Source organism: Pezoporus occidentalis, unplaced genomic scaffold (assembly GCF_034315485.1).
Source record: "Pezoporus occidentalis ecotype Australia unplaced genomic scaffold, CSIRO_AGI_Poc_V1 ctg289, whole genome shotgun sequence".
NCBI classification, from domain to species: Eukaryota; Metazoa; Chordata; class Aves; order Psittaciformes; family Psittacidae; genus Pezoporus; species Pezoporus occidentalis.
The window spans coordinates 673797-692933 of NW_026914818.1; the positions used below are offsets into that span (position 1 = coordinate 673797).

Sequence of the window (19137 nt, forward strand, 5' to 3'; positions counted from 1 at the left end):
GTATTTAAGGCGCAGCTAATAAACCCAGATCATTAGTGACTGCTGCCCAGGAGCTCCAAGGAGGAGAACATCTCCTGCCTAGTGCCAAACTGCTCTGGCACCCATCCTGCACCGCCAGCACTGGCAGTGTATCCAAACCCACCAGCACCTGCACGTCCTTGGGGCGCATCCTCCTTCCACCAAGCAGGAACCATTTCCATGATCCCTTAGAAATGAAGGGGAAAGGGGCAGAGAGGGCATGAGTCCCATAGTGAGAAAGGGCAGAGACTTCATTTCAGCAGGGACCTGCTCCAGTGAGTGCAGAGGAGGCCACGGAGCTGCCGCAAGGGCTGGAGCAGCTCTGCTCTGGAGCCAGGCTGGGTCAGCCTGGAAAGGGGAGACCTTAGGGCAGCTCCAGTGCCTAAAGGGGCTGCAGGAAAGCTGGAGAGGGGCTTGGGACAAGGGCCTGCAGGGACAGGCCAAGGGGAATGGCTTTAACCTGCCCAAGGGGAGACTGAGATGAGCTCTGAGGCAGAAGCTCTTCCCTGTGAGGGTGCTGGGGTGCTGGCACAGGGTGCCCAGAGAAGCTGTGGCTGCCCCATCCCTGGCAGTGTTCAAGGCCAGGTTGGACACAGGGGCTTGGAGCAAGCTGCTCTAGTGGAAGGTGTCCCTGCCCGTGGCAGGGGTTGGAGCTGGAGGAGCTGCAAGGTCCCTTCCAACCCAAACCAGGCTGGGATTCTGTGAACTATGGAAAACCCTGAGCACATCTGAATTAGAAAGCTGTTAAATTTGTGGGGGAAGAACAGAACGAAGGAAGCACGCTGTGCTCTGTGCCACTCGCTGCTGCAGGGAGGTCAAGGCCACCTAATGCCTTCCCAGTCCCAAACCAGAAATTATCTGACCTGAACCACCCTTGGGACACATCTCCCTGGGTTCACTCCCTGTAGTTCCCGAGGTCTCCCTGAAGCCCCAGCACTGTTTCACCACTGCCCACCTTCCCCTCCATCGCCACACAAGAGCAGCCAGCCTGGGTTCAGCTTTTTGTGAGAATAATTCTGGTTTGGGGCATTTTATCCTGCACTGAAGCCTGGTTACATAAAGTGCTGCGCCTGCATGAGCACATCTCCTGTTCCACACGTGTCCTTACATCACCCAGCGAGAGAAAGGGCTTGAGGAGAACCAAAGGAACAACCGGGATTTGACAGAAAAGCTTTTCTATTCTTCCTGTCATCTGAAGCCTGCTGCAAACCCCCCATCACTTGAGTTTTGATTTGACCTCTTTGCCTTTCCCCTGCCTTTGCCTTTCCTGGGGAAGTAAATCACATTTACCTACAATAACTTCTTGTGAAGTGATGCTTGAGAGCAGGATGGGGATGGGATGCGTGGCCACTGCACAGGGAGCGGCTCATGCTCACACCCCACACACTGAGGAGAAGGAAATGGGTGGTGGTGACCTTAACACTTGTGTCTAAAGAAGATGGGATCTCATCCCCAGCTGAAGATGTCCCTGCTCACTGCAGGCAGTTGGACTACACCAGGTTTAAGGTTCCTTCCGACCATAACTATCCTATGATCTCACCTACCTTCGGGCAGCCAGACATGGAATGGCCAAACCCGAGCAGATCCATGCCCACACTTCCCTCAGGGTCAGAGGTGACCTATTTTGGGAGGAAGGGAACACCTCTTGGAGGTGCTGGTTCTCTACTGACAACAAGGACAGCACTGGGACAAGCTTTTACATTGGAGATAACATAAGCCCACCTAGTGTGAGGCAAGATGAAACCTACACAGGACAAGTGACATGAGTCCTACTGGATTCCTGTAGGAGGAGATACTTGATTCCTGAAGAATTTTTTGTCCAATTTGCCCCTTTTCCTTCCTTAAACCTATTAATTGTCCCAAACTACAGGAAAGGAGTAACTATGACATGTGAGCACCAAGGAAGCCCAGGAGTGCATCACCCAGCACCACCAGTGCAGCAGGCACAGGCCCTCTAGGCACCACAGCAACTCAACACAACACAGGAAGGACTGAGCTGTCAGTGCCTTAGAGCAGAGAAGGTCAAGAGCATCCTGCAAACCCTCGTTTCTCCCCATCACCCCTTCTCGTTTGCCGTGAGCACCCTGGGTTCATTTGGCCACTCCACCAAGGAAGCAACACAGAAGTGGTCCAAATGCAAGGCAGGGGCCAACCCCCCCAGAGCTGGTCTGCATCGCAGCATCCAACCGAGGAAAAACACACCCAAAGTGTTCATCAGCACACCCAGAACAGGGAATTCTGCCCCAAAGCAGCCCTGATCCACACAGAGCATCACTTGCTCCAGAAAGGACACAGCTGAGCTCTCCTGGGACTGGCAATGGGAAATGGCTGGAATAACCTCAGGAGCAGTAACAGATGGGAGATTAGAGTGCACAGCCTGGAGTTACAGCTCACCACCACTCAGGTGCTGCTGGAGGACATCTCTGCCCCTCCTGGGACATCAGACTACAGCATGGGCAGGGTGGATTACAGTGCAAACACCATCACCACAGAATCATCCCACAATGGGTTGGGTTGGAAGGGACCTTGCAGCTCCTCCAGCTCCAACCCCTGCCATGGGCAGGGACCCCTTCCACTAGAGCAGCTTGCTCCAAGCCCCTGTGTCCAACCTGGCCTTGAACACTGCCAGGGATGGGGCAGCCACAGCTTCTCTGGGCACCCTGTGCCAGCGCCTCAGCACCCTCACAGGGAAGAGCTTCTGCCTCAGAGCTCATCTCAGTCTCCCCTCTGGCAGGTTCAAGCCATTCCCCTTGGCCTGTCCCTACAGGCCCTTGTCCAAAGCCCCTCTCCAGGTGCCTCAGCAGCCTCACAGGAAAGAGACTCTCCCATTTCACCTCAACTGCAAAGTTATTTGGCTTTTAACTGAACATTTACTGAAACCACAACCAGCTCTGACCAGGCTGCAGCAGGAACCACCTTCCCCATGATAAAACAGCCAATTCCTCTCTGTGATATTACAGACACATAATAAGAACAATCTACCATCAAATGTAACTCCCTTAGCAGGAAAACGCAGTAAATCCGAACCAGGGGTGATTCTAACACCTGATAAAGCAGAAAGAGCAAGCTGCCACACATTACAAACCTCAAACCAAACCCAGAAGGACATTGCACGTGATTCCCCAGAGTCCCATCCCTGCTGCCACGTGAACGCCAGCAATGGACCCGCGCGGAGCATGGTCTGTATCTCCCTGTGTCCCAGGGCTCCTGTATGGGGTTAAACACCCCCCATCACCCCAAGAATGCACCTCGCCCGCTGGCGCAGCCCCTCCATCGCTCCCGAGGAGCCCAGGCCAGGCCAGACCCCTGCGGCACAGCGGGAGGACGCCGGGAATGCCACTAACCCTGGTGAAATTTATTCAGGCAGGCGGCGTTGCAGAAGGCGCGGATGGATCCCGTCTCCCAGCAGCCCCTACCCTTCATCCCCACAGCGGGACCGCTCTCGCAGAGGCTGTGTGTGACATGGCTCGTGGCTTTAGGATGGAGAAGAAGGGAAAGAGAAAGAAAGGAGAAATGAAAACGTCCAAATGTCCTTCTCCAGCAGCAGCGCGGCGGCCGCAGCGCTGCACTTACGGCTCCACGCTGCCCACCACCACCGCTTGCCACATGCTGTCAGCAGAGCACAGCAACCATCAAACCACCCTCTTACCAGCATGCACCACGGAGCCAGGCTTAACTCCCTCCCTGCCAGAAACAGGCAGCATCCTGCCCAAAAACAGGGGGGGAAAGGAAAACCTGAAGCGCGGGCGTCCTGCCAGGGGAGGTGTTGCTGGGGCTGCCCCCGGAGCAACGCGGGTGGATATTCAGCCTGAAAACCAAAGGGATGCTCTTTTGGGGGGGAAGAAGGTATTTAGGGGCTTGTCCCTTTAAATGCTGCTGGAGGTTATTTTTAGGCCCTCTGCTTAAAATATACAACAGAATTTATTTGTAGCTGAAACTTCATTATACATTTTCCTCACGCCGCTGCTTCCATCCCCCAGCAGCTCAAGAACAAAACCTCTGAGGTTTCACAACCACGTGGCTCCCGAGGTCTGTTTTCTCCCCCCTCCGCAGTGGGATGACTGGATTTTCCCAACCTTTCCCATTTTACAGGTCTGGGGGATTTGAGCACGTTGAGGGGGAAATGCGGCACAAGTCACAGTTCATAGAATCATGGAATCAACCAGGCTGGAAAAGCCCTTTCAGCTCATCCAGTCCAACTGTTCCCAGCAGTGCCAAGGCCACCACTGCCCCATGGCACTGAGGCCTCATCTCCACGGGGTGTGAACACTTGCAGGGACGGTGACTGCAGCCCTGCCCTGGGCAGCCTGTTCCAATGCCTGAGCACCCTCTGGGGCAGGAATTGTTCCTCAGCTCCATCTAAACCTGCCCTGGTGCAGCTTGAGGCCGTTTCCTCTTGTCCCATCCCTTGTTCCTTGGGAGCAGAGCCCAGCCCCTCCTGGCTCCATCCTCCTCTCAGGCAGTTGTAGAGGGAAATTCAGTGTGCTGGGCAGTAACACACAGCCACAGCATGGGATGCTGGAGACCACCCACTGGCAAGTACCAACACGTAGTAAGAGCTCATACTTGTAGGTATCTCCTTTTAGCTGTACTGCAAGAACCTTACAGCAAAGAGGGCAAGGCTCATAGTCCATCTTCTAAACTGCGATTGCTCTTTGTATCCATACCTTAAAAAAGAGGCAGGAACTCTGCAAGATTCTGAGTAGAAAAGGGACAAATCCTGGCAAAACAAGCTATTGCCTCACTATGCCTTGGAGGCAGGGAAACCCCAGGCTAGCAAGGTACATGCATGCAAAAACATTTATGCCCTTGCCTGCAGACATGTTCATGCTTTACGGAAGAACCAGCCACTTTTCAAGAGGAAAAAGCCACAACAACCACAAGAGCAGCAAGTGTTAACTGGAGGGAGAGGCCTTGGTGGGGTTTAGGCCAAAACCAGCACTTCATTTCTGTTATCAGGTCCAAGAACCAGATGGAGCCAGGATCTGTGCCTGACACTAACATCAGAGCCAATACATCTGTGTCTATGTATCAGTGTGTGTACTCGCACACCCCAAGAGAGGCAGGCATACACGTGCACACACACACGGATACACATCTCTCATACACACAGAATCCCACAATGGTTTGTGTTGGAAGGAACCTTAAAGCTCCTCCAGCTCCAACCCCTGCCACAGGCAGGGACCCCTTCCACTAGAGCAGCTTGCTCCAAGCCCCTGTGTCCAACCTGGCCTTGAACACTGCCAGGGATGGGGCAGCCACAGCTTCTCTGGGCACCCTGTGCCAGCGCCTCAGCACCCTCACAGGGAAGAGCTTCTGCCTAAGAGCTCATCTCAGTCTCCCCTCTGGCAGGTTAAAGCCATTCCCCTTGGCCTGTCCCTACAGGCCCTTGTCCAGAGCCCCCCTCCAGAGGTCAGGATGAAATGTCTCCTTACTTCCTACAGGAAATACTCAAACCACGATGTTCTCACTGAGCGAGAGGCAAGTCAGTACATGAGCCAGAGGTGGGAAAGGGTTTGGTCACCCAGGGGTGGCCCAGGGGAGCAGGAAAACACCAGGAGAAGAACGATGAATGAGAGGAGCCAGAGGAGGAAATTCCACCACCCTGTGGCACACGCAGCATCCCAAGGGACACGTGCTGCCTCCCAGACCACCAGCTCTACCCTCAGCTCCACTGGCAGTATCAAACCATTCTGTTTGCAGACAACTGTATCAGATAGCAAAAAACACCCCGTACCTTGATGCTTCCACCTTCCAAACACCTGGTGTGGAAGCAAACCAGGCAGGAATGTTGCTGGGGTGATGATGTAGTTCGGTTTTAGTCTGACTCCATCCAAACGCAACACCAAATCAGTCTCCACTTTGGTTTTGCATTTCAACTCTTTTCTGGTTTCCTGTTCCCGAGTGTGACCACTACCACAGAGCCCCATCACAGCTCCAAGGTCTCTGCTCTTTAGTGACATTTCCTTTTCTCATCATTCTCATTCAACTCATCCGGAAAGCATCCATAGCCCTTAATTTTGGAGCATCTTTGTACCTATATACATCCATCTCCCAAGCCAATCCGTGAAACATGAGGTGAATTTAAAATCCCAGAGCTCCAGGTGGACGGAGGCACTGGAACAACTCAAATTCAAGCCCATCCATTAAAAATGCATGCGAAACACTTGATTTGTAGCAGTTGAAACACCTTCCCTCTGGTTTAGGTGCAGAAAGCAGTGCTGGGTGCAGTGGGGAGCATGGGCTGCCCCATGCAAGGACTTGCTGTGCCTCTGCAAGCTCTGAAGACCACTCGCACATGGGGAGAATCATCCCTTTATGAACTTAAGACATCAGTTTCAGCATCCAACCAATTTCAAGGTCTCCCTCAAACACTTTCACCCCCATTGCACACCCAAAAGGAGCACAGCCCCACAAGCTCCAAGCCCCAGCACTCAGCCAGTACCAGCACTCCAGAGCCCAGCCCTCCTCCTGCCCCGTTAGAGGCTGTAGTGATGGGATTACATACTGCGCTTCCCACAGCACCTCCTCCTCATCCAGGGCTCGGGAGGCTGCGGCTCCACGACGAGGGGACGTGTGCTGGGAGATCACAACTGGAGGGCTCCAACCAGAGGTGATGGTTCCCTTGGGATGCTCTCTGCAGGCTCCGTATCCTCATTGCTTCCCTTCCCGTTCTCTCTCCTCTCTGCAGATCTCATTCCCCCAGCACTCAGGGCTGGGAGATACCTCCTCCTTCTCCTCTTCCTCCTCCTTCTCCTCTTCCTCCTCCTTCTCCTCTTCCTCCTCCTTCTCCTCTTCCTCCTCCTTCTCCTCTTCCTCCTCCTCCTCCTTTCCGTCCTCCTCCTCTCCCTGTCCCACACTGCCCCAGCACACAGCAGGCATGGAACAGGCTCAGAGAAAACAGGAACGTTGGACATCCCAGCTGGCTGGGTTTGGAAGAGCACCGAGACCTCTCCTGCGGCGTTAGAGAGCAACAACAGCCACACGGGGACAGGCTCCTCACCACATTCCAAGTCCTCACTTCAAACCATACGGGGGCCAGCACTGCAAAGCGCCTTCAAATAACTCTGGGGGCTTCTGCACACAGTGGAACCCTGTACAAGACACTCATTAGAATAACTACTATGGTATAACAGAGTTATCCTGACACAGACCTGCCAAACCCTGCCCTGAAAATGCTGCTTCCACATGGCCCTGCTCTAGAATTCATTTCCAGGAGGGAGCTGCTTATTCCCAGCACCCAAGTGATTTTCTCGCTCCACACTCAAGGGACCATCTCTGCCCCCTGCAGACACATGGAAGAAAGGGCCACCCTTCCCCTAGCAGAAACCTCCAGTGTTGGAAGGCACCATCACATCTCCATAACCTGCTTCCTTTCTTTAGGTTTTACCATTTGACTTTAATACTCTTCCTGGAATGCTGGGTGCTCCTCACACCGCCCCAGACGCCTGCCTTTCTAAAGTGTGATGCTCCAGTAACACCCGTATTTACCCACACAAGTGAGAAATAAAATGCGTTTTGAATATAAACCTACCCGAAAGCAGCCAAAACACCACTAATTTCCATTGTAGATTATTATATATATATAGAAATATATACAGTATTGATTGGTGATTCTCCCCTTCTCTGTGGAGACCCCTCCCTTGCAGCCCTGATCCAGCTCTGGGGCAGCAGCACATGAAGGACGTGGAGCTGTCGGAGCGAGGCCAGAGGAGGCCACAGAGATGCTGCGAGGGCTGGAGCAGCTCTGCTCTGGAGCCAGGCTGAGAGAGCTGGGCTGGGGCAGCCTGGAGAAGAGAAGGCTCCTGAAGGGGCGACCTGAGAGCAGCTCCAGTGCCTGAAGGGGCTGCAGGAAAGCTGGAGAGGGGCTTGGGACAAGGATGTAGGGACAGGCCAAGGGGAATGGCTTTAACCTGCCAGAGGGGAGACTGAGCTGAGCTCTGAGGCAGAAGCTCTTCCCTGTGAGGGTGCTGAGGCGCTGGCACAGGGTGCCCAGAGAAGCTGTGGCTGCCCCATCCCTGGCAGTGTTCAAGGCCAGGTTGGACACAGGGGCTTGGAGCAAGCTGCTCTAGTGGAAGGGGTCCCTGCCCATGGCAGGGGTTGGAGCTGGAGGAGCTTTAAGGCCCCTTCCAACACAAACCAGGTCCCAGCAAACACCCCTCCACCGCTGCCTGGCAGAAGCAGCACTCCCATCCATCCATCCATCCATCCATCCATCCATCCATCCATCCATCCATCCATCGCCAATGGAGCCAGTGGAAGAGGCCACACGTTACTACCCAGGAAACATTTCCTTGCAATAAAACTAAACCTGAGCAGAACACAAGATAGAACCATCCTACCCTCTCACAGCTGACCCTCACTTCCCAGCATGTTCATCTGAACTGAAACACTCCTCAACAACAATCACCCGTTTCCCAAGTTGGATCCCAAAGGAGCATCTGCCAGCAACCAAGCTGATTCCAACGCCAGGAGCCAGGAGCTGCAGGAGCACAAAGCACCACAAGATGCCAGCACAGCCCGGCTGGAGGAGCCGTGTCCACCCCGGCAGCTCAGTGTGCACTGTTCTGATGCCATCACGGGGTCCCCATGGGCTCTGAGCACCCGGAGCCAACCTGGCACCAGGGAAAGAGCTGAGATGCTGGGGGTAGGAGTAGCAGCGCTCCCCCCATGGGAGCTGCTCTCCTGCCCCATGCAGAGCATTGGAGCAGGGTCTGACTGCCAAACCCCTCTCCTGGAAGTCATCCATCAAGCACAGGCAAGCAAATACCTTCAGCACTGGGCTCTCTGCAGGGACATCTCCCATGCAGGAGCTGGTGAGCCTCAGGGCAAATCCTGCTGAGTGTTCACCGGAGTCAGGGCTTCATGGAAGAGGGTGCCAGAGGAGGATAAACCCTCCCCTGCTGCCCTACCTTGGCACAGAGCATGGAGCAAACCACCAGCAACCCTGCGCTGCATCCTGAATCACAGCATCCTCTTCACCAGACCCTGCAGGGACAGGCCAAGGGGAATGGCTTTAACCTGCCAGAGGGGAGACTGAGCTGAGCTCTTAGGCAGAAGCTCTTCCCTGTGAAGGTGCAGAGGTGCTGGCACAGGGGTGTAGAGCAGGAGCTGACTTGCTCCATGTGATACGACCCACACTGCAGCAGGGATTCCTTCCTGTCCTCCACTGCTCGCTGTGGACCAGCTCTGCCGCCTGCACCGCTGCCCAGCCAGCCCCCAGGGACGTGCTGCAGGCTTCCTGGAGGGATCAAGCTTTCATCTCATCACAGGCTCATCCCAGACTGACTCATTTCTAATCAGGAACTATTGTTATTGTCAGGTCAAAACCGAGTTTCCTCCAACAGGCTTTTTCCGTGCCAGTGAAAAAAAGAACCACTTGGGAGTTTCAGAAGCCTAAAAATAACACTAAAATCCAGGGAAGTGCTGACGTGAGCTGGAAACGCTCCCCCTGGAGTTCCCGGAGATGAAAATCCTCATTAGAGAACCTACTGAGAAGCTCCCCATGAACACAGTGCTTGAGCCCAGAACCCTGCTGTGTGCTGGGCTGCAACCCCAGAGCGTGAGCAGCAGCTCAGGGAGGGGATGCTGCCCCTCTGCTGTGTTCTGGGGAGACCCCCTGCAGCCCTGATCCAGCTCTGGGGCAGCAGCACAAGAGGGACGTGGAGCTGTTGGAGCGAGGCCAGAGGAGGCCATGGAGCTGCTGCGAGGGCTGGAGCAGCTCTGCTCTGGAGCCAGGCTGAGAGAGCTGGGCTGGGGCAGCCTGGACAAGAGAAGGCTCCTGAAGGGGAGACCTGAGAGCAGCTCCAGTGCCTGAAGGGGCTGCAGGAAAGCTGGAGAGGGGCTTGGGACAAGGGATGTAGGGACAGGCCAAGGGGAATGGCTTTAACCTGCCCGAGGGGAGACTGAGCTGAGCTCTTAGGCACAAGCTCTTCCCTGTGAGGGTGCTGAGGCGCTGGCACAGGGTGCCCAGAGAAGCTGTGGCTGCCCCATCCCTGGCAGTGTTCAAGGCCAGGTTGGACACAGGGGCTTGGAGCAAGCTGCTCTAGTGGAAGGGGTCCCTGCCTGTGGCAGGGGTTGGAGCTGGAGGAGCTTTAAGGTCCCTTCCAACCCAAACCAGGCTGGGATTCTGTGATTCTAAAAACTGCACTAAAAACTCCCTACAGGTGAAACTTGCCTGGCTTCAATGTGTAAGTAACAAACATCCATCCTCAGTGCTTGGCAAGAGTTCAAGGCATGAGAGGCAGCAAGAGCCAGGCTGTGTGACCAGGTCATGGGCCTCAACTATGCAGAGCTGCAAGTAGAGCATGAAGTTAAACTTCAACGCAGGCAGAGCATTAGAACCAGCATCCCTGCACTGGTGGTCAATAGAAGGGACCACCTGTGCTAACTTTCATCCCAACTCTGGTTTTGATACCAAAATGACAAATCAAGCTAATATTAGCCAGCGCAGCAGAGAAGGAATGGCATGGATCATCCTTCCCACTTCTGCCACCAACGCAGGAACAGCGATTTCTAAGATCTCAGGGAATACAAACTGCAGGCTTGGAGAGAGCCACAGGGACAATTCCTTGGTGACAAGCTGGGAATGTTCAAGTGCACCCGCTCTCCAAAGGAGAAGGGAAACGGTGGGATGAGCACCAGGATGGTTCACCAAGGCCAGCAAAGATGTGAGCTGCCATTCTCCCTTGGCCTGTCCCTACATCCCTTGTCCCAAGCCCCTCTCCAGCTTTCCTGCAGCCCCTTCAGGCACTGGAGCTGCTCTCAGGTCTCCCCTTCAGGAGCCTTCTCTTCTCCAGGCTGACCCAGCCCAGCTCTCTCAGCCTGGCTCCAGAGCAGAGCTGCTCCAGCCCTCGCAGCAGCTCCGTGGCCTCCTCTGCAGTCCCACAGGAGCTCCATGTCCCTTCAGCCAAGGTTCTCCTTTGAGATCACTGTAAAAGCACTCTTCACCCAGGATGCTGTCCACACCCCGGAGCCAGCGACACCCTGCAGACCCCCGTGTGCTCACCCAGCACCTCGGGGCTCCGCTGTCAGCCAACACCCTGGTGCTGCACACGCCATCCCCCTCCTCCTGCAGGAGCATCTTCCCCAGCACCAGCGTGGGGGCAGAGGCTCCTCCCCGCGCTGCTGCTGCAGCTCCTCACCCCTTCCCTCCTCCGCACTGTCACGCTCGGGGGTTATTTTTAGGGGGTTTATGGAGGCAGCCTCACCTGTAGCACTGAGTGCACCAGAGCCCAAACTGTGGCATGAGCAGCTCCGGCCGCCCAGGCAGGGTCAGTCACTGCCCCAGGCACAGCTCACTGCTCACTGCTCACTGCCTGCTCCAGCGCCTGTAGATCAGCAGCCCTGAAGCGTGTCAGGAATGGAAGCACAACCTGCCAAGAGCACCCAGGTGCAGGGTGACAGCTCGGGAAGCAGAGCACCAGTGTTCCCCTTGCCTCCTGCTCCCCTAGGACAGTGGGGCGGTGGGGATGGTCCAGGGCCATCGGGCAGGAGCATGAGCACGTCCTGCAGATGTGGTGGAGCTGGGACATCACTGTCCGTCCCACATCAAACCCCACTTGTACACCACATGCTTGCAATGCTAACATGGACTGCTGCCCCAGTACCACTCCACACACAATAGCAGGCTTTTTTTTCCACAGGAGATCTTAGAGCAGCTCCAGTGCCTAAAGGGGATCCAGGAAACCTGGAGAGGGGCTTTGGACAAGGGCCTGTAGGGACAGGCCAAGGGGAATGGCTTTAACCTGCCAGAGGGGAGACTGAGATGAGCTTTTAGGCAGAAGCTCTTCCCTGTGAGGGTGCTGAGGGGCTGGCACAGGGTGCCCAGAGAAGCTGTGGCTGCCCCATCCCTGGCAGTGTTCAAGGCCAGGTTGGACACAGGGGCTTGGAGCAAGCTGCTCCAGTGGAAGGGGTCCCTGCCCGTGGCAGGGGGTTGAGCTTTAAGGTCCCTCCCAACCCAAACAGGCTGGATCTCGGGATTCCATGATTCTGCCAGTGTTTCCCTTGCCTTTCTGTGCTGCTGTCACACACAAACCCTCTCCCATCCCTGCACACCAGCTCCTTCACTCACTGCAGCGGAGGTGGCCTCAATTCCACAGTCCCCGCTGAGCTCCTGCTGGAATGTTGAATCTGTGCTGTTACATAAGCCACATTTTCGGTGTGCCTTCCCTTTAAACCATCACCACAGATTCCACCTGCAACAGAATCACAGAGATCGGAGTGCTGTGCCGGGGAAACAAGGGCCAGAGCAGCACCCACCCCAGGGGGTACCCGCATGGCCTGGGTAACTCCATCCCCGTGTGGAAGCGCAAAACAGTGGCAAGAGGATTCCAGCCAGGTATTTCCTGGCTTGTGAAATACAGCAAGATCCCAAAGATTCCTGCCCTCCCTCCCACGTCTGCACTGCCAACAGCAATTGGAGGCTGTGCAGACCTCAGACTGACTATAGCCCATCTCTGCTCAATGTCCACCCATCAGGATCTCACCAGCTCCAGCACCCACACTGCCTGGCCAAGTACTCACCACCTTGGGCTTCCACCCCAAGGCCTACAACGTTGTCTGGTTGGGAAGCATTCCCAGGCTGGTCAGACACACTCTAAAAGCAGCAACAATGGGAAACCACTTCTTGTTCTGTCACCTGACTTTCCCAGAACACATCACGTACGTGCTCAGACCACTTCAACCCCTGGACTTAAAAGGGACTCAGTGCTTCATAACCCCCTATGTTTAGGGCAATTGCTGATGGTCCCATCGCCTGTGCCACCCCAAGCATTCAGCTGCAGCAGATGTGGAACGCCACAGCCATCTACTGCACATCCCAGACCCAAAACTCTCCCCTTGCTTGGCAGAGCCTTTCCATTCCTTATGAGATGCCCAGGAGCCAGAATATTCCTAAGAGCTCATCTCAGTCTCCCCTCTGGCAGGTTAAAGCCATTCCCTTTGTCCTGTCCCTACAGCCCCTTGTCCAAAGCCCCTCTCCAGGTTTCCTGTAGCCCCTTCAGGCACTGGGAGCTGCTAGCATGTTACTGTCCTAGAGGATATTTTTACTGCCATGAAAAAGGAATACTAACCACAGTCAGCAAACACTCCTCCGGAGGATAGCTGCAGAGAAGAGTGAGCACAAGGAGCAGATGAAAGGGTTTCTGTGCACCCACTCTCCAAACTCAACATTGCCCAGAGCCTGATGTACGAGCTGACAAAAATCCAAGGGCCGATGTGGGTGCAGCGTGGGGAGTGGGGAGGCTGGAATTACCCCAGGAGCTCACAGCAACGGGACCAGAAGGGGGTTACAGGCATCTGACTCTCCATGGGGTGACAGAGCTGGGAACCCTGTGGGCAAATCAAGTTTCCTCCAACTTCACCAACACATTCTAAGCCCAACCAGGAGGAGTAGGAACAGCAGTGGGGGCTGAGCAGAGGCTGGAGCCGAGCTCCCCACCTGGCCCCTTCTGTCCTGACTTACACTGTACGTTTATCCCAGAGGAATTACACACCACGTGGTAACAGAGGAGAGAGCTCCGAGAGCAGCTCGCCTCTACTCTCACTTTCTGCCACTAATCCCCAGTATCAGCAGGCCAGTTTCTCACCAGGGAAGCAGGATGAGGACATGATCTTCCTCCGGTGACATCCATCAGCACATCCCTGCGCCCCTGCTCACAGCTCCTGACCAAAATAGTCCTGGCTACACAGCGGGTACAGGGGAAACCAGAGCTCCTTGAGTTACCGCAGGAGGGAACAGCGGTCTCCCATCTTGGGGGGGGTTTGATGTTTCTTAGAAATAGAAATGAAACCCAGGGCTGTGGAAGCAGCTCCTCCGAGCGCACGGCACCAGCCAGCAGGGCAGGCACCAGCGCTTTCCTGCCTGTTCTCTGCAAGAGAACCACAGGGGGAAAAGACTCTTCATCCACCCCAAAATAGTCTCCTCCAGTCAGGATATTTGCAGTTTACACCATGTGCCAGTCCTACACCCCACCAATCCCAAGAGGAAAGCACCAAGGAACCCCTGGTGTCTGCAGAGCCACAGATGACCAGAGAACTCCAGCTCTCACTGGACCATGTATCTTCAGTAGAGCCCCACATGGGGCTCACCTTTAGAACATTTCAAGTTACCTGGCTTTGCTTTCCATGGCTTTAATGAACTCATTCCACACTAACACCCTGGCCCTTCTGGATGCAAGGAGAGAAGCCAGGTTGCTTGTACCTCCTGGGGTGTCAAAACTGGCTTAGACATTGCTCCTGCAGGAACAAATGAATGTGGCTGTGAGAGGGAAGAGTTCAGCGTGGGGTTGGAGTTGCATTGGCTCCCTGCGGGGGGGGATGAACACCAAGGTGCCTCAGAGGGCTTGTTGAGGCTCCCCGATCACCTGGCAGGGCCTTGGGAGCTGAAGGGTGACTTTAACCTGCTGTGCTTCACTGCGAGGGTGCTGAGGCACTGGCACAGGGTGCCCAGAGAAGCTGTGGCTGCCCCATCCCTGGCAGTGCTCAAGGCCAGGTTGGACACAGGGGCTTGGAGCAAGCTGCTCTAGTGGAAGGGGTCCCTGCCCGTGGCAGGGGTTGGAGCTGGAGGAGCTTTAAGGTCCCTTCCAATCCAAACCAGGCTGGGATTCTGTGACTCCAAAGGACATCCCCTTCCCTCTCCTGGATGCTCCTTGCATGCTGAAAAGCTGCTCCACATGTGAGACTGCCCCAGGGCTCAGCAGCAGAGACACCTCAGCAGCAGCTGACTGGAACCCAGCCCTCTCCACCAGCCTGGAGCATCCATAAGGATGCTCCTCATGTCTTTTCCCAGCAGGACAGGCAGCATTAGAAGCTTCACTGCTCTCCTCACCTATCCCCTGCACTGCTCTCCCAGTCTTCCGGCCACCCAGAGCCCCCTCCTTGCACTGGGAATTGGATTTAGGCTCAAGCGAACCTAACACAGATTCCTGCTTTTCCTTAACTGAAAGACCTCTAACTGGGACAAAACACCATCAGCCTGGTGCACATTGGAGTGTAAAGTAACCCACGGCCGTCCCCAGCTCTAACTGCACAGCACAAGGGCTCAGCGCCTGCTTACAGTGCCTTATCCCCTCGGAGCAGCTCAGAAAAGCCTGGAAAAACAGGCGTTTGGGTTGGTCTGTATCTCCCATCCCCTCCCTGGCCTGGATCACTGCAGAGAGCTGAGTCAGCACAACCGTGAGGCAGCGCCGGAGCGAGCGCCGCTGCTGCACCACCCTGCCCGGGAAGCACGGCCCCAGCTGCCTGCAGTTCGGAGCCTTAGGACAGGAAGCCCCTGTGCCGGCTGTTTCGATGTAAGGACACAACCCACAGTGCCTGTGCCTGGCTCCAGGAGCAGCGCTGCCGTCCTGCAGCTGCCCCAGCATCCCCCATCACCCCATGCCCAGCAAGGGGAAGGTGAAGCCCACACCAGCCTCTCCCACACACAAGATCCTTTTCCAAACATCCACCCAGCTTAGGACGTGCTTCCCGCTGTGGGATAAGCGGCATTCCTGGGACCGACAGCCACCCCAGCCGTCACCTGGCACAACATCATGCAAAACTCTGCCCAGGACCTGCCCTCTCCATTGATATTTCCACACGTCCCAGAGCTGGAGCTCTGAGGAGCAGAGCTCACAATACTGCATGTCGTGAGTCCCACAGACACCAGTGCCTCGGAACACAGCACCCCGGCACAGCGAGGGGAAGCAGGGAAGTGGCTCACACAGTGCTCAACCTCTGCGTGACCTGGAGGCCTGGCTGAGGAGACACAAGTCAGACCACGTCATCCAGGACCAGGGGTCTGCTCTCCTGCAAGTCAAACCGCTGGCGCTCTGGCTTTGTGCTGCTCTCTACAGCACGACATCAAGCACAGGCTCTGCTCCCGGCAGCCAGCATCCCAAGGGACCATCCCACTGGCACATGGACAAAAACATGAATGCGCTGCCTTCCAAACCCATGGTCACACGGATTTGATGCTGACTGTGTGATTTCCTAAGCCAGCACGTTACAGAGCAGCCTCCATCCACACAGCCATGGCGCACAGTGGGTTCAGTGCACCAGCAGCAGCAGCGCCCCTGGGGAAGCACAGGTTTGTACGGAGGCACTGAACCAACCCCCAACCTTCCCTGGAATGCTGAGCTGCAAAATATTTGACTTATGTAGCAGTCCATAGCACAGAGCAGCACCTGCAAGTGACCCCAAGCCCTAACCCAGACCAGGACAGTGAGATGCTCCACAAGCACTGAACCAAAGGAGCTCCAGGCTGTGCTCCAGGGCCTGGAATGGTACAGTACCTGGTCTCAGCCTCACCCACCCCCTTCCTACAATATTTGGGGCATTTTTTGAAGCTACATTTTCCTTTCAGGCAGAGCATTACAAAAAGCACAGCTGATGTATCAACTGACATCAACTCTCTTGTACAAGGCCTGGTTTGCTTTTCCCTTCAGCTACTGGAAGCAGTGCTAGCTTGTGGAAGAAAACCAATTGTTAGTCCCAGAAGAGCTATGAACACTGAAATACTTCTGTAACACTGCTCAGCACTGAACAGAGCCATCACACAACGAGCAGCAGCAATGACACCCTGGGGAGGGGCTGTGTAACAGGCGCAGCACTGGGACATTCACAGATCACAGCCATCCCAAATGGACACCGATAACCCCCACCCCACAGCGAGGTGGTGGACGGAGAAGGAGGAATGTGTGTGGAAGAAAACAGCTCAGCTACATGTGTGTGTCATCCATCTGCCACACTCCCCTGAGCCCTGGGTGAATGCGACTCCAGCACCCTGTTGTGCACTGGTGCTCCCTGCGGTGCCTCTTCCAGCACCCCCCATCCACACAGACCAACACAGAGTCTCTGGGAGACAGACACATCCATCCTGCCTTAAGCATCAGCTCGTTTTGACTGGTCCTCTACAACTCACAGCCAGCACCAGGGACTTTGCAGCCCTGCCCAATGCTGCGCAACCAGACGAGATGACGTTTGGTGCACACAGCGTTGTTTAGAACCCTTTGTGTCTGCGTGACACCATCAGCTCTGTTTAATTACGTGTGACACAGGATCTGCCAGGCTTCCTGCACGAGTTAGCAGGCACAAAAGCACTGCTTTACAAGGAGGTTTTAGAGAGGACCCAGCTGCAGGGTCACAGCCTCTACCTGACTGGTTGTTCCTCATGCGGATGGCTTTGGCTTTGGCCAGCTCCAGGGCCGTGACCCAGCGTTGCCTCTCCACTTCCGAGTTGGCCTTTAAGTGGTAGGTCCTGCCCCCGTTGGAAAGCACAATGTTACAGGAGTCCTCCGTGTCGATGTGAGCCGTGGACAGGTTGATGGTCCCGCGACACGTGTGGGCCATTTCTGCCTGCGTCCTGCAGAGGAACAGAGGGAAAAGGAAGTGTCAGCCCCCCTTGCACCCAGCCTGTCCCCGGAGCACCCGGCCACACCACAGAGACCCATGGACACGACCCCAGCAGGAGGTAAGGACAGCAAAGCCATCACAGTCAGAGAGGCTTCTGCAGCAGAAGAAAGGGGATGGGCTGAGGCACCCTGAATCCCTTGTTCACCTCTGGGCTCCTCACTACAACAGAGACATTGAGGTGCTGGAGCAGGGCCAGAGAAGGGCAGCGGAGCTGGTGTGCTAAGATCCTGCATGCAAAGATCACCACATAAAAGGCAAATGGAAGCAACACAAGTCCTGAATCAGCTGTTAATTCAAACACCTTTAATACTGCCAAAATGCACAGTCACAGACTTGTCCAGCCTGGGGAAGAGAAGGCTCCTTAAGGGGAGACCTTAGAGCAGCTCCAGGGCCTAAAGGGGCTGCAGGAAACCTGGAGAGGGGCTTGGGACAAGGGCCTGGTGGGACCATAGGTTAAGTTCAAACCCAGTGCACAGCCCTTACATTTGCGTGAGGGAGGGGAGTGAACTGGCATCAGAGGAAATCAAGCTCCGATGCTCACTTCCAAAGTCACCCTCTTTGTGATGCAGCACACACTGATGTGTTCCCAGGAGGGATTACTTCCCCCTTCAGAGAACTGCTAAAATGATTTTCTCCTCTACACAAAACAGAGGTCTCCAAGGTGACTTCCCTCAACCAGCTCCAGTCACATTCCCAGCCCTGTTCTCCCACCCAGAGCACCATCTCAGGCCAGGTTTTTGCTCTGCAAGCTCCATTCCCATGCCAGTCTGCACAGAAACCAATCCCTACCCATCAGCACCGGGACACGAGGCAGACACCTGACCCAGCCCTGAGCCAGCAACCAGCGACTCCTCTGTGTGCACGGGCAGAGGCGGGAGGCGCGGGTGCCCTTGAGGAGCGCCGCTGCTGGGGTGGATCTGCTCGGCACCACCAGGAGCTCAGCTCCTGTGTAACACAGCCCAGGCACATCTCCTGGCCCTGCGCTTCCGGCAATAAGCCCAGCGCTGCACGTACGGGAGAGGACCTGGGCTGGCTGCAATGGAGCCAGAGGGAGGTTAAACCTGGGCTCAGGGCACAGAGGTGGAGGCGGAGGCGGAGGAATACCTGGGATTTTTTTGCTGTTCCCTTGCAAAGCTCATCGTGGAACCATCCCAGCCTGGTTTGTGGTGGAAGGGACCTCAAAGCTCCTCCAGCTCCAACCCCTGCCATGGGCAGGGACCCCTTCCACTAGAGCAGCTTGCTCCAAGCCCCTGTGTCCAACCTGGCCTTGAACACTGCCAGGGATGGGGCAGCCACAGCTTCTCTGGGCACCCTGGGCCAGTGCCTCAGCACCCTCACAGGGAAGAGCTTCTGACCAAGAGCTCAGCTCAGTCTCCCCTATTTCAGTTTAAACCCATCACTCCTTGTCCTACCGCCACAGCCCCTATTTTGGTAAGGACAAAGTGCCTGCAGATGTTCATGGCCTGAGCTCAGCAGGAGAGGCAGATCCCACAGCAGCACCCAAGACCCGAGCACAAGACCTGACAGATTTGTTCTGTTTGGCTACAGTTCCAGGTCAGTGAGACATGTCCCAAGCACGCTTAGTGCCCTTCATCCTATCACTACACAGATCAACCCTACCCAGGCTGGACGAGGTTCTGGGTGACCTGATCTAGTTGAAGATGTCCCTGCCCATGGCAGGGGGTTGGACCAAATGAGCTCTGAAGGCCCCTTCCAACCCAAACC

General features: G+C 55.5%; 1 protein-coding gene across 5 annotated transcripts in view; it reads right to left on the reverse strand.

Annotated features, from left to right (window-relative positions):
• Positions 1–19137, reverse strand: part of OSBP2 (oxysterol binding protein 2) — an 80373-nt gene that overhangs the window by 39157 nt on the left and 22079 nt on the right. For 2 of the 5 annotated variants that reach the window (XM_062626074.1, XM_062626073.1), the window contains one exon: positions 17154–17362. In XM_062626074.1, coding sequence (XP_062482058.1) covers positions 17154–17362 — 209 coding nt within the window. Of the gene's footprint in view, positions 1–3362; positions 3625–6526; positions 6570–8930; positions 8992–17153; positions 17363–19137 lie in introns of those variants that run through there. The other 3 variants (XM_062626076.1, XM_062626077.1, XM_062626075.1) reach the window with 3 other exon arrangements.